General features: G+C 32.4%; 2 protein-coding genes across 8 annotated transcripts in view; both read right to left on the reverse strand.

The window, feature by feature from the left end:
* Nucleotides 1–141: 141 nt before the first annotated feature.
* LOC122628712 (zinc finger protein 3 homolog) overlaps nt 142–16131 on the reverse strand; it is a 44562-nt gene continuing 28572 nt past the window's right edge. Inside the window, exons 5-6 of one of the 6 annotated variants that reach the window (XM_043811258.1) lie at nt 9590–11183; nt 8216–8473 (exon numbers count right to left, since the gene is read on the reverse strand). In XM_043811258.1, the coding sequence (XP_043667193.1) occupies nt 8363–8473; nt 9590–11183 (1705 nt within the window). In that variant the 3' untranslated portion in view covers nt 8216–8362. Of the gene's footprint in view, nt 1202–2538; nt 4232–6674; nt 8474–9408; nt 11184–11510; nt 12805–16131 lie in introns of those variants that run through there. The other 5 variants (XM_043811270.1, XM_043811259.1, XM_043811262.1 and 2 more) reach the window with 5 other exon arrangements.
* Nucleotides 4726–6598, reverse strand: LOC122628718 (zinc finger protein 525-like). Of its 2 annotated transcripts, XM_043811275.1 has the most exons (3): nt 6456–6598; nt 6068–6382; nt 4726–5992 (listed from the first exon to the last, which is right to left on the reverse strand). In XM_043811275.1, exon 3 carries the CDS (start codon nt 5899–5901, stop codon nt 4942–4944), a length of 960 nt encoding a protein of 319 aa, XP_043667210.1. In that variant the 5' UTR covers nt 5902–5992; nt 6068–6382; nt 6456–6598; the 3' UTR covers nt 4726–4941. The 2 variants fall into 2 exon arrangements, with proteins under 2 accessions (XP_043667210.1, XP_043667209.1); XM_043811274.1 differs by having other exon boundaries at nt 6068–6576.

Raw genomic sequence — 16131 nt, forward strand, 5'->3', positions numbered from 1 at the left:
TACTTTCGTAAAAACGATTATCCTAAACGATCTTTGTGATATATACTCTAGAAAAATGTAATTTTCTTCGATGTAAGAAAGAAAACAAGAAAAAGAGTCGGCATTAATCGATCAAAGTCGAAGTCAATTACACAATAAAAATTCAAGGAAAAAGGTTTATTCTATCTTTATCGAATTTTTCGTTGTATATTCCCTAGTGAACTCAGTAACTATACTTTTAACGGAAACTACTGGTAGAGGTGGCAAAGGACCAGGATGCCTTTTTCTATGACAAATTAAGCCAGGTTTTTGTGCAAAGGCCTGTCCACAAATATCACAAACGTATGGTCTCTTTCCAGTGTGTATAAGAACGTGTTGTTCTTGAGCAGTTTGTCTTCTGAAGGATTTACCACAAACTGGACAGGGAAAGGGTTTGACACCAGTGTGTATTCGCATGTGGGAATCAAGGTCACGACCTCGAAATCTTTTACCGCAAGTAGGACAGAGAACCTTTTCCCTGTTCTCGTGCCAGGCTAAGTGTTGTTCAAGATTTTCACGAGTTGTCATGCCACGTCTACAAATACGACACACGAACTCAGGTTTGTAATGTTTATATTTCATGTGAGCTTTCAACGCATGAAGGTTCTTGCTGAAGTGTCCACAAACGTCGCATACGATAGGTGGTGCACCACTGTGGTTTTGTTTAACGTGATGATTCAAAGCCTTTTTGATCTTGAACTGTTTGCCACAAGTATCGCAGGAATAATCATAACTGTTGGTATGTAGCCGAATATAATGATTCTTCAGTGTACCCTTGTTATTACTTTTGTATTCGCAAACGCTACACTCGTAAATCTGACGACGGTGAATCCTCTCAATGTGAGAGATCAAATAACGTCGAAGACTAAACGTTTTCGAGCAATCAGTACATTTATGTCTGTGTTGTTTCAAATGTTCTATCAAGTTACTCTTCTTCAGGAATCTTCGCTGACAATGATCACATTCCACGTTCTTATTTATTTTCTTTTTTGATGATCCTTTGATATCCAACGTAGTCGTTTCAGCTTTGAAACGATCTATAAAAAGAACAGACGTTTCCTTTTGAGTGTTATCCTCGTTATCCGTTCGTTTCAAGGATCTCGTTTTGTTGCATTCGTCGTATTCGAGTTTCAGTGGAGACAGATGAGCGGATTTAATGTCCACGCTCAATGGATCGGATACTCTAAAACATACAAGCGAAGTATTTCGTTATTACTAGTTTCGATTATATTACGAAACAATTTCGTAATTTTCTATTCTTTGCGACCGATGAGGAATCTATAACAGACGAAACAGTCTCAATTTTTTTTTTTAGGATGTTTGTGATCCTCACAAAAAACGTCTGTGATAAGGTCATGCTTTAGCTCTTACTTACTCTTTTTTATTTTCTTTGTTTATATTTGTTTTATTTTTTTATCTGGTAACGCTGATTTTTGGAAGGTTTGGGGATTGCTATAACTATTATTATTACATTTAGAAATTTAACATCTTTAATTTGTCTACATGTTTAACATACATGACGTTAAAGGTACATTACCATCAATATCATCATCTCATTATTCGATCATTCGCGAATATTCGATGATTTGGAAAATTGTGATCTTATCGCTATCGTGGCACCAAAATCATTTTTTAATAGAATAAAGTGCTTTTTCTCTCTTTTCTTTTTTTTTTTCTCCTTTTTATCTTCTTTTTATTCTTTCTCCTTTATATTAAAAATCTACTTATTTGTCGCATTAAGAAAATTAAAAATCTTTCTCAGATCGTCGCGATCCTCAATAAAAAACTCTGGGCTCACAATGCGTTCATGCCACTTATTTTTTCTATTTTTTACATAATTATACTCTGGTCAAACCTAACTATGTTAAGAGGAGAAGACATTATTATTATTATTATTATTATTAATATTACTATTAATATTAATATTAATATTAATATTATTATTATTTTACGGTAACAAAAAAACCAAGACTCGATTAAACGACGACATTGCCGCCATGTAATATTCTTAATGATCTTACAATTAGAGTTTCAAAATTATTGGTATTTAAATGGCCTTGTTATTCTAGTTAAACGTCTGATTGAGAACTATAAGGTGGATGCGGTAGATTGTGACTTTTACATATCTATTTACATTTATCTTCAAATATGTTAACTAACCATACAATTACAAAATATTATTCTTCATTTTTATCTGAAATGTAACAGCGTTTTAAAAGGGCCGATCGATTTTTTTCTAACTTAAAAGTTGTTAAGCACGTTTCTCTTTGTGCACTGTGTCGTCAGGAAAGGGTCGCAAGAGAAAAAATTATACTTGAAAATCTTAAAATAGACAAAATGTGTGTGTGTGTGTGTGTGTGTGTGTGTGTATGTATATATATATATATATATATATATATATATATATATTTATAAAAAAAGAAAAAAAAAGAAAAATTATTTCTTTTTAACCAATCGAATTTGAAATAAATTGTTCTATTAGATCTTTCATGTGTTTGATTATCCCATTAAAAAAAAAAAAAAAAAAAAAAAAAAAAAAAAAAGAAAAAAAAGAAAAAAAATATATAAAACCCACAATGGAAAACTTCGATTGACAAACCCGAACTAATATAATTAAATGATCCTAATTGCTAAAACGAAGATACTTTATGTTTCTTCGATTATTCTTTCGTCGTTTTCACGTGCATTGATCTCTTGAACGTATCCCTCTGTAAACTCCTTAACGATGTCCGCGATTGGCATCACGGGTAATGGTGGATGAGGACCAGGGTGTGTCTTTCTATGACATATTAAACCCGGTTTTTGGGTGAAAGCTTTTCCACAAATATCGCAAACAAATGGTCGCTTTCCTGTGTGTATCAGCAAGTGCTGTCTCAGTTGTGATCTTCTTGCAAACGGTTTGTTACAGATCAGACAAGAATGCGGTTTACATCCAGTGTGAACAGCCATGTGTCTCTTGAAAGAATCCTTTTTTGTAAAGGTTTTACCACATTCCGCGCATACGATTTTTTCTCTTTTTTCGTGTTGCATTAAAAGATGTTGGTCTAGGTTCTCTTGAGTCACCATCCGTCTTTTACAAATATGACATTCGTATTTCGGCTTGTAATGCGCCCATTTTTGATGAACGTAAAGGGAACCACTGTTCTGACAGAGCTTTCCACAAACGTCACAATTCAATGGCTTCTCCTTATGATGAAATCTTACGTGATTCGTGAGATCACCTTTGACCTTGAATTTTTTCGGACAAAATTTACACTGATGTTCATAACGATCCGTATGTTTCCTTATAAAGTGAGACTGTAACGAATGTTTCGATCTACATACGAATCCACAAGCGGCACAGGGAAAGAGTAAATTGTTTGGTCGTTTTCTCGACCAAGTTTCGTGTTTCCTTTCAAGATGTGCCGCGAACAAGCTTTTCTTCAATGTTCTATAATCACACACGGCGCATATATAAGCACCGTCCTCTTGTATGCACACTTTCTTTTTGTGAGTCCATGCAACATGTTTTCGAAAGGACATAGCCGAGTTGAACATCTCTGAACACAGTTTACACTTCAAAGCAGTATTCGAAGTCTTTTTTCGACTTTTCGTTGGTGACGCAGGATCGTTCGTAGATCCTAAAATATCGCTTTCGAGATATTCTACTTCTTCTTCATCCTCGGCCTCCTTGTTATAAGTTTCTTCGGTTTGAAAGGTATTGTTTGATTTCACATTGACGTCTGTAGGCAAAACCTTTTCGATGGTCACCGTGGTACCTTGCAGTTTCACTTGATACAATTCTCCCACAGGGTTTTTACCATCTACTCCGTTACTTCCGTTAAGTACGATCGGTTTTATGCTCATATCTTCCTCCTTTTGCTCGTAATTCCCATTAAAAATATTTTCTTCTTCGTAAATTTTCTCGTCCATCGAATCATATTGTAAACTTTCTTCGCCATAAAGGCATTCAATTTTTGATGCCTTGTTACTTTGTTCATCTTCCAAATCATTTTCATCTTCCTTTCCCTCCTTGATCAATTCTTCTTCATTCTCTACGATCTCTTCCAATTCCTCAGGAATATCTTCGTCTGGTAACGGTACGTCATCCTCCGGTACAAATGCATAATATGGCTTTCCATCGAATTCTAAAATCTGCCATTTCCTCATTACCACAGATTCTTTATCGTAGATGAAAATACCGTGAGAGTCGTAAGTAGCCTCGTGATCGTACCTGAAACATCGACGATTAAATGTGTTATAAAAGTATAGAAAACAACAATTATTATCAGGTTTTGTGATGTCGAATGTGTAAATTAATATGATAGTAGATACTTTTACTTTTTTTTTTTTTTTTCTAATTGCGATAATTTTAGGGATAATCTAATTTTTTCTGTTTGTTTATTTGTTTGTTTGTTTGTCTTTTCTTTTGTTTTTTAAAATTTACGTGGGTGTACGTGTCGAGTCGAAGTCACATGTGAGTAAATTGTCGATGTGTTATCGCCTAGTTTTTGTACAAGAATCGGCGTATTCATACTAGAATCATAATCCGAGAAGAAACTCATATTACCAAATTCGGTTCCATGAATTTCTTTCATCAGTTTCTAATGTTATATAACGTGATAAAACGCATGAATTTTTTTTTTACGACGAAAGCAATATTATCAAAAATAATTGGAACGTTCCATCGAACACGTTTTCTTTTTCTTTTCTGTTTCTTTTTTCTTCTTCTTCTTCTTTTTTTTTTTTTTCTTTTTTAATAAATCGCATTCTTTCGGAGAATAATTTTCAAGCTATCACAAGTGTTCATAACTGCGTGAACATGATTACGTCTATAGTGTATACAAATATGATATATCAATACGAGTAGATTCGTTGACAATATAAAAAAATATTAACTAGGAGTTGTTCAAGAAAGACAAGGCACGGATTTAACCATATATTTCATTTCTTCATGAATTCTTTTAGGATGTGATCGATGTGTATAACAGGTAGTGGTGGTAGAGTTCCTGAATGGATCTTCCTGTGGCATATAAGACCAGCCTTTTGAGCGAAGGACTTGCCACAAACGTCACAGGTGTAAATTCGTTCGCCGGTATGTAGAAGAAGATGTTGGCTAAGACTACTGTGAGTAGCAAAAGCTCTGGCACAGACGGTACAATTGTAGGGTTTGTCACCTGTATGAATTCTCATGTGTTTACGGAGATCATAATTTTCAAAGAAAGTTTTGCCACATTCTTCGCAAACAGACTTCTCCTTCCTCTCGTGTTGAGTCAAAACGTGTTGGTCCAGGTTCTCCTTGGTGACCAATCGTCTGTGACACATTGGACATTCAAACTTGGCCTTGTAATGAGCATGTTTCTGATGAGTATACAAACTATGACTGTTCTTACAAGTTTTTCCACAGACGTCGCATATCACTGGTGATTCTCGATGATTCAGTCTTGTATGAGTCGTAAGATCGCCCTTAATCTTAAATTCTTTGCCACAGTATTCGCAGGAGTAACAATAATGTTGAGTATGCTTTCGTACAAAGTGTGACCTCAACGTTTCCTTTCTTGCACATACCAAACCACAAACGATACAAACGAATTCACGTTTCTTCTTGCAGTTTCCATCTTCGTTCGTTCTATCATTCCCATCGTGTTTCTCCGCTAAATGAGCTATCATGGTTGATCTCTTGTTGCATCTGAAGTCGCATATCACGCAAGTTAATGCTTCTTGATTTCCTGTTATTTTGTCCGTGAAATTTGATGTCTCCTTCGTTGGACGTAAATCGTAATTGTGATTCTCTAACGTTAATCTATGTTCCTTTAAAGGACATTTGTTTCTCAACTTTATTACACAATCATCATAAGATACATCCTTCGATTTATTGTCTTTGCATGTTATTTCTGATTTCATACATTGAGAAGTATCAAGTCTTGTTGGGATATCACTTTGAAGTAATTTTGTGTTTTTCGAGCGATTATCATCAATCTGGTTTGATGTGTTTCTAAAACAAAAAAGAAATACAACATATTTGTGATGGTTTCATTCCAACAACAATCTCCAATCGGTGATTACTTACTTTCGTAGTCATAACTCACAAAGATCGTGATAAGGATAATTAAAGACATCTCACTCCCTGAATTAAGGGCCGCGAGACTGCTTTTTGAAAAATATTATTAGGTATTATATTAAGGTATTCATTCTTTTTTTTTTTGCTTCTTTTTTGTGGTAATAAACAAATCAAATACGACAAATAATTGCAAGTAAATGTATTATTTTACACGTGACAATAATAATAGTGATGTTTTATCTTTCGTATTCGCACATTTTTTTCACAGTTTGTAAGATTCTTGAATTATCTTCGTCGATGTAATTCATTATTTCATCGGTCATTCTGAAACAAAATTTCTTCAAGATATTATTTAAATGTTTTTCAGATAAATGTACAGTACTAAAAAGTTACTTACATTTTGAAAAATCGTTTCTAAAGCCAAAGAAAATAAGCTGTAACATTCTTGAAATTGATTAGTATCGATTCAATTATAAATTTGTAATAAAATATTATTTATATATTTTACTTACCGTTGAAATAAATTGTTAAAACTTAATTTTTTTATTGTTAAGAAATGTAAATTTTTTTGTCTTTCTATTAGTGTACTTTATTAAAAACATCTTGAACTTATTTTAATATTAATTGCTATAACAACATACGATATTAACATGACAAAATTGTTTGCAATCATAAAATTTACAATGAGTTAATTAAAATATTTTATAGATCGCTAAATTTACAAGTAACATTATTGCAAATAATCATGCAATCAAAACGAATCCTAATAAAATTTTTAGGCGATCAAACAATGCCACATCCTTACTTCTTCCAACTTTTTAATTTAACTTTAAGTTAATAAAACACGACAAAAACTTACACGAAATTGAAGATAACAATTAGAGAAAAAAACATCAGTTTTAGATGCATAATATATATAAATAAAAACTCAATTATTTTCGTCATTGATAAAAATCTCTTAGTACATCGCATTTTCATATTGCTTTGAAGTAGATTCAATCTTTTCTCTATTTTAAACGCTGCAATCTCCAAGTCAAATAGTTCTTTCATTTATAAATTAAGTACGATGGACCATATTTTCTTGTTAATCGTCATCAATCCTTCTTCATAAAATCGCTAAGTATATGTTTGATGTGTACGACCGGTAAAGGCGGATGAATACCAGGATGAGATTTCCGATGACAAATTAGTCCAGGTTTCTGTGTGAAGGCTTTACCACAAATATCACAGATATATGGTCGTTTTCCTGTATGTATGAGAAGATGCTGTCTGTAAGCAGTACGACGAGCAAACGCTTTGCCACAGATGTGACAATCATATGGTCTATCTCCTGTATGAGTCATCATATGTTGTTTCAACCGATGATTTTCAGAAAATGATTTTCCACATTCTTCACAAACGAAACTTTCACGTCGTTCGTGTTGAAGGAGTATATGCTGGTCAAGATTCTCTTGTGTCACCATTCTTCTTTTACAAATCTCACATTCGTATTTGGGCTTGAAATGAGCCCACTTCTGGTGGACGTACAAGGAATTACTGTTGGAACAAGTTTTACCACAAACGTCGCAGACTATCGGGCCCTCTTTATGCTTGAAACGAACGTGCAATCTCATGTCTCCCTTAACTTTGAACTTCTTACCACAAAATTCACAATCGTATTTGTATTCCGATGCGTGCTTACGTTCAAGATGTTCCTTTAAACGTCTTCTGGTCTGACATTTAAATTCACATACGTCGCAAGCATATTCTTCCTGTTCCGAGAGAATTCCACGACCAGTCTTTCTTCTACCAGTTCGACGAGTCGAGTGTTTCCTACTAATATGAGAATAAAGAGTGGATTTATTCGTGCTCTCGTAATTACAATAATTACACGTATACGTTAGATTTTCTAGATCGTCGACATTCCCTTCTTGTTCAGGTTTGTGTTCCAATGCTACGTGCATTTTGAAAGCTATCAAGCTACGACAAATCTTGAAACAGACCTTACACTTGTATCGCTGAGCTTGTTCGTGTACGGCATTTTTATGACGTTTCAACATTTGCATTACAGGAAAACAAATGTTACATTCTTCACAAGCGTACATTTTGTTATCTTCCTCGTACATTTCTTGATCGTTTGTAATCGCTTGTTCGTCCACCGAACATTCTTCTTTTTTTATTTTCATTGAACAAAATGGATCAAGTTCATCGGTATACGAAAGATCCTTTTCGTTTGATATTTTTAAAGATTCTTCTAAAATTTCTTTCTTAATCTCGTCGCTTTCCGAATTAATTTTCTTTCTTTCAATTAACTTCTTTTCTTGTTTAGCTGGAACAAATGCGTAGTAGAGACAGCCTTCCAAATCGACGATTTGCCATGGCTGCATTTGGATCGATTCTTTGCCGTACAAAAAACGTCCATCTCCGTTTAGAATCCTGAAAATTATAAGTCAATGTCAGATTAACGTCGAATAGATAAAACAAAGTTTTGGGATAACGTCTAAATATTCTTTTAAGATTTATCAGAAAGTTTAAGATCGTAACAGGATCTTTTTACCTTTAATATATTCAAAGTTTATGTTTTTTTTTCTATTTAAATCGTTTATAGTGTAATACATTGTTAATAATAATGATGAAATTTGAGTTACCAAGGCGAAGTTAGAAGGTGTTCGTTAGTACTAATGAACTAATTGTTCGCATCTGAAATGATTTGGAGAAGTTTTAATTTTCATTGGTATATCGTACATGCATTAATATACACCCAGAAAAATATTTGTATATCAAAAACCATTGTTCTAATTAGTGAAAGACGCCAGTTTACTGCATATAGATATTTATGCTCTTGAAAGAAGAATGTGTATATATATATATATATATATATATATATATATATATATATATCGTATAATCGGAATAATTATTTCTTCAGCTAATTTTTATCATTTTGCGAATGATCCATCGTAATGAATTATCCATATATCGGTTTATGAATGTGCGAACACGAATATAATTGATATAAAATATAATATTATTTTATCTGATGCCAAGAACGTCAATAATCCAGAAACATTATAAGAACATACGTTACTATAGAAAATCTGCGAAGGATTACAAGTGAACTGTTAAAATGTATAACAGTTAAAACCCAATGAACCCTGTTAACAATATTTAAACATTGCACTTCCAAGTAAAAAGATACTATACACGTATATCTATCTAAACATTAATAATGATCAAATGATAATAAAGTTAACGTATTCCCTTTTGACACTTTTGTTTTATCAGCGTCTTTCAAAACGAGCTAATAACGAGATATTGCAGAAACACGAATTGTGCGATTTGGCTGTAGTGAAAAAGCACGAGAAAAGTAGTAATTCTGAAACACATTGAATTCCATTAATGAAAAATCGATCAGTCTCAGTTGTTCATAACGTCGTTTAATATGTGATCGATGAGAACTCTTGGTAGAGGTGGATGAGATCCAGGATGAGATTTTCGATGGCTGATCAGTCCAGGTTTCTGAGTGAAAGCCTTTCCACAAATATCACATACGTATGGTCTCATGCCGGTGTGTATGAGAAGATGTTGCTTCAGTGCAGTTCTACGTGCAAAAGCTTTGCTGCAGATGGTACAAGTATAAGGTTTATCTCCAGTATGAATCCTCATGTGAACCTTCAATCTGCTGTTTCTAGAAAATGTTTTGCCACATTCCTCACAAACAACGTTCTCTTTTCTCTCATGTTGCCTGATCATATGTTCATTTAAATTCTCCTGGCTCACCATTCGTCTTTTGCATACTTGACATTCGTATTGTGCCTTGTAATGAGCAAACTTTTGATGCACGTAAAGAGAATTGCTATTTAAACAAGTTTTCCCACAGACGTCGCAAATGACCGGCTGTTCTCGATGACTGAACCTTATGTGATTCGTCAAATCACCTTTGACCTTGAACTTTTTTCCACAGGTTTCACAAGAGAATTTAAAGTCGTCGGTATGCTTTCTGGCTACGTGAACCTTCAGTTCATACTTGTTTTTATTTTTGTAATCGCATTGATTGCAATAGAACAATTCGGGTTGGTCGTTACCGGTACAAGATCTCATTGTTTTGTGCTTTCTCTTGATGTGAGAATAAAGAGATGTTCTCTTGATCGTCTTGAAATCACACTCGTTGCAAGCATAAACCTGGTTCAATGCTTCGATTTTGTGTTGACGTTTGTGCGAATAAAGTGTACTCTTCTTCGCGCATTTGAAGTCGCAAAGATCACAACGTTCTTCGAGAGTAGCTTTGTTACTGTGCTTCTTGTTAACGTGGCTCGTCATAGTTGATCTCTTTTTACAACGGAACGTACAACACGAACAAGAAAACATCGAGACGTTTTTTTGTACTTCGCCATCGTACTTTTCTTCTTTAGCTTCTGCGACTTCATAGTTCCACTTGTTTGATCTGCTCGATGAATTTTCGATTCTCTTCTCTGATTTTCGATGACACTGTGCTACGTGTGCTGCCAGAACATCACCCTTTGTACATTCGAAATCACAAATGTCGCAAAAGTGATAAACTTTCTTGCTCTTTTTCGTAGATCTTCGTTTGCTTGAATTATTTTCGTTGGAAGAACATTTGCGATTATTCGAAACAGACTTGACCTCATTTATTCTGTGTTTTCTTTTCAAGTGTACGGTCAACGTGATGCTTTTTTCGCATGCAAAATTACAGAGATTACAAGTATAGTCGCGTTTTTCAATCTGCCCGAATACGGATTTACTGTATTGCCGTAAATCCGATGTTTTGGAATATCCATATTTTTCTTTTGAACATTTGATCTTTGGGATAGAATGTTTCACGTTATGGGATAATCTGTGTCTGTTCAGCATCGTTCTCAAGGGAAACTTCATTCCGCAACGATCGCAATTGTGGTACTTTATAATTGTTTTTCCTTGACCACGAGCGGAGTGTTCTTCGATTTCTTTCTTTACCGATAACAACGACGACATTGTATTGGTTTGGTTTTCCACTGTTCCTGATAGAAAGGTATCTTCCAATTTGATGTTAGAACAATCATGTTGTAGCAATACTATAGAATCCTTTTCTTCAGCTGAGTGGTCAAGTTTATCCATTTCTGAACTCTCCATAGCAAAGTTTCGGTCTCTAAAACAGAATGATAAAATAATGATTACTATCTTGTGAAATTATATAATATCGATTACATATTGAGGCATTACTTACTCCGCGATTATAAGAGCCAATTGTGCAAAATAATTGTCGATGGGATCGTTTAACAAAAAAATGTAAGTAGTTTCTATTCGTTATACTCATTTTTCAGAATTGATCACTAATTCTTAAGAAATTATACACATATAAAATATATATATATATATATATTTAGCTTATATATATATCATCACAAATAAATACATACACACACACATATATATATATAAATATATATATATATATATCTAAGATATATGACAAGTATTGTGATGTAACTATGTATCTAATTATGTACAATTGTTATATTATAAAATCGTATATGCCCATTAATTTTCATTTCTATGTCGATTCATTAAATAATATAAATATTATTGGCGGAAGCAGAATCAATGAAGAGCACTATTAATTTAAAATGTCCGATTTAGAATCGATCTTGCTTTCAAAAGTATTCCTATTTTTTCCAAACGGCATAGGGGGCGAGGATAGATGAGAGTCGGGGTGTTTTCTTCGATGTTCGATCATGTAGTATCGTCTTTTGAAAGCTTGTCCACAAAGATCACAAACATGAGGTCTATCCGCCGAATGTGTTAATAGATGTGTGTTCCTCATGTGGGACGTACGAAAGTTCTTCTTACAAATTTGACAAACGTAAGGTTTAACACCGGTATGAGTGGTCGTGTGCGTAGCCAAATATCTTTTCGTTGCGAAGACCTTGCCACATTCTTTGCACTCGTACGTTCTATCGTGTTGACGCATATGATTGTTGAGATTTTCTTGAGTGAGAAGCCTTTTGTTGCAGACGTCGCATTGAAAATTGTATTCGTTCAAATGAGCGACCTTTCTGTGCTTATACAGGGAGTAATCGCTGGTGTAAAATTTCCCACAAATGTCACACATATGTCGTGAACTACTGTGAGTACCAATGTGAAACTTCAAGTCCCATTCCATTTTAAAACGTTTGCCACAGTGTTCACAAGCGAACTTGTAATCGTCCGTATGTCTTCTTATATAATGGGACTTCAAATTGTTCTTCGTTTTCGTACGATAATCACACTTGTCGCAACAGTGAAGCAAACTGGTATCCAAATCCTGATGAATCAATCTGTGTGCCTTCAAGTCACACTTGTACTTGAAAGATTTACCACAAGAATTGCATTTGAATGGCCGATGAAAGCTATGTTTACTCATTATATGTCGTAATATCTTGCTCTTTTGTTTGAATATCATTTGACAAATGTCACAAGTGTAATTACCATCGTTTCGTTTCTTGTAAAGAATTTCTTGACTCGTACGAATTTCATTACTTCCTGATTGCGATTTATTATCCTTTTCGGTTTCTTCTTTCACACGATTTCTCTTTTTCAATGTATTAGATGACCTCAATATTTTCATCGCTGCTTTACGTTCGTATCGAAAATTGATATTTTTAAGACGAGAATCCTTTGAGTAGGAAGCTTGTGATTCGTCCAGGAATTTCTTAACATTCCATCTCGAGCGTAACGCTGAATTTCTTCTTTTGACCGTACTTCTTTTGTCTAATTGTTGAATCGTTTTCCTAAAACAAGAATTATCAGTGTAAGTATACGTATTTTAAATAGATTGCTATGTCATATCATTAGAAATGCATCATTTTCCTGAAATAAGGAGTGGTCTTCTCATTACAAGGACGTTTTCTTATATTCTGAAAATATCAATTACACCGACTTTCTTAAATCAATAAAGTACATGTTTAGTATCTGTAGAAGTAAAGGTCTAATGAAACATATCAAATATGTTAATCATTCTCTTCTTCATATTTATTTTTCTCTACAATGGAAATTGCACATTAATCTGCTTAAGCTATTAAAGTCAGAATATAAATCTTGAAATTTTCTCAGACATAGAGATAACAAATAAATAAAGTTTCAAAAGAGAAACTGTTAAAATAAAAGAAAATTGTTCTTCTCTTTGAGAAGACTTCTGAGGTAGAGTGATCACTTGATTGATTTCTTTTTTTTTATGGATTAAACCAAGTTCTTGGCTCTTAAATTTCGCCCGACAATCTCGATAATATTCCTTATGAATACCAATGTTGGATCTTCAGAATAATCAGGATTTTTTTTTTTTTTTTTTTTTTTTTTTTATGTACATAAAGTGTAAAATTCCTTTTATAAATGGTATAAAAATAAGGTCTGACGCTCAACTGTGTCAAGAAATAAACTTTTCTGCTTACTGTACTTGTAAATTATTTGTTGCAGATGCGATAAAAATAAAGTTTTTCATGACAATTTCATTTCGCACTTCCAATACATTTCTAGCACGTGTATCGTTGTTCTTGTTATCGCAGGTAATTGTTCAAATTCTTTTATTTTCAATTTTCTTGTCAAAATTTCCTTTTATAAATGAGACACTGAACGAAATACTTCGTTTTGTGCTTCTGATTCTTGTGAAAATACAAGGACATCTTATTAGATAAAGTGGTATCGCAAAAGTAATAAACAAAAATTCTCTTTCTTGTGAGTTTGATATAATCAACCTTAATGCAAATTTTCGATCATATATATCGTGAAAAACGAAAATCATTGGTATGTTTTCGTTTAAAGTGTACCTGCAAACTGACTTGTTGTTAAAAGTAGATAATTCTTCATGATTTTCACAGATTTTTCTTTTGTTTCTTCGCGAAGAAGAAAGTTTAAAGATTTATTTAATAACTCACCTGCAGGTAAGAATAAAATAATATAATGGTGATAAAATTGGTATCTCTTTGTGTGCTTTCACTTTGTGTTTTTGCATATTGTTTTTACGTTTGGATTTCTCAACATAAACGTCACATCGAAACGTACAAAAATCATCATGCTTCAACATATGCTTTTGATATTTCAATATTAGAGACATCACAAGAAATTTATACTTTCTTAATGCGTAAATCTTCATTTCTTTGATTCCATTTTCTCGAAGATTTGTTTAATCTTCTCGTAATTTTTTTTTTATTTTTTTATTTTTTTTTAATTTTAATACATTCATCGAAATTTTTACTTTCGACTATTTTTCTTTTATCTTCTTCATTAGATCTAAACAGGAGGAACGCGATTACTTACAGTCTAAGTTTGTTCGCGTTCACTTTAATAATTTAATAAAATAATTTGTTACTTGAAACAATTTGTTAATACGTAATACTTGATAATAAAAACGCGCAAGAACAAAATATGAATTATGTATTGAGTAATATATAATAGTATACTTAGGTATCAAATTTAGCAGATAAACAAAATAAACGATGTTAAATATTTGTATACACATGCACGTGTTCGATTACTTTCTGTTTGATCATTGTTTTAGTAAAATCTCTTTTTGCAACAATATTGTCTTTTCTCGTGTCAATTTTTTATTCGATTTATGTGCCGTTTTGTGTTTCTAAAAAGATTCTTGATTTTAGTTCACACGTTTTTATAGCACAAAAATTCAGTGTATGTGCTTGTCGAGAATGAAAGCACTTTCAAAAGTTCGTTTGCAATGAGGACACCGATGATATACATATTTATCTTCCTTGTCCCTTTTTTAATATCAATCAATAAACAATGGAATGTTCCTTATCACTATTTTTATTAATATTATCATTAGAATAAATATTTTCATTAAACATCCTTGGTTCATCTTTAACACGTACATTTTCTGATAAAACGCAATCAGTTTTTTTGGCTCGTTTCAGTGGTTTTAACGTCCTCTTGCTTTTCAACAGACGATCACAGATTAATATGAATACATCGTTCACTTTTGTTTTCACTTTTGTAAGATTGTTTATAATTATCAATGAATTAAATATATTTGATATTATGCACTCATCTGTATTTATTTCGATTTCACTATTTGTCCGTCTATCGTTGATGGATTGTTCACCATTATTGACACTAATATTCATCAGCTCTGTGTACCACGCGATACTTTTGCTCGAATGGATCTTGTACTGCGAACCTAAAAAATCATGATATATTAATATCAATTTCGTTAGAAAAAAATATACTTAGTTGATTAACTTATCTTATACATAATAAAAAATAAATTCTATGTGTTCTATAAATATTTTTACATGTACAAAAAATTTGTGTGTATATACATACATATTATTATTAAAATATTACATATATATATATATATTATATATTAATGTACATGTATAAATATATCGTGGAAAGAAGGGGGAGAGAGAAAGAGAAAAAAAAGAGAAAGAAATAAATTCTCTTACGTTAGAGGGTTTATAATGTTGATTGAATAATTTTAGATTTAAAAAATGTACCAATTCGATTTACCTCGAAGATCACAAACACTTTTCTCACTTACAATTCGGGTAATCATAATTTCTATTTTCTGGATCTTATTGTAATATTAAAAGTAGAAATATTCAAATGCACTGTAAAGATCACAATAATCATTTTGTAGGATTTTTATATAACAAAATATTATAGAGTTCCTATTATATTTTATAATTTTCTTAAACAATAATTTAAATATTAAATAGTTTGGACATGGAGTATTTACAAAATTATATTTTGTATATATATCAATATATTTACAATAAATTTATCATCGATGGCAGGGTACGAGCAAATATCACAAATTATATAATTTCCGCAAAAATTTTATCCTATATCGACTTATCATTTACGTATGAAGATATAATATTTATCGTTTATTTTAAAAGAAAAATAAAAAAAAAAGAAAAAAGAAAAACGATAAAGACGTTCGATAATAGAATTATTTTTGTGTGTAACAGTACATATTATATTCATTTATCAAAAACATACATGTATACATTTAATTCAAATACATATCACATAAAATCTATTCTGTACATTGCATCATCCCAAAGAAATATATCGTATTAATATATTTCTTACTTTTTCCT

Source organism: Vespula pensylvanica, chromosome 4, assembly GCF_014466175.1.
Source record: "Vespula pensylvanica isolate Volc-1 chromosome 4, ASM1446617v1, whole genome shotgun sequence".
In the NCBI taxonomy this organism is placed as follows: Eukaryota; Metazoa; Arthropoda; class Insecta; order Hymenoptera; family Vespidae; genus Vespula; species Vespula pensylvanica.

Excerpts from the sequence above, each read along its gene's own strand:
- LOC122628718 (XM_043811275.1), bottom strand. The coding sequence starts at position 5,901 with ATGAAATCAGAAATAACATGCAAAGACAATAAATCGAAGGATGTATCT.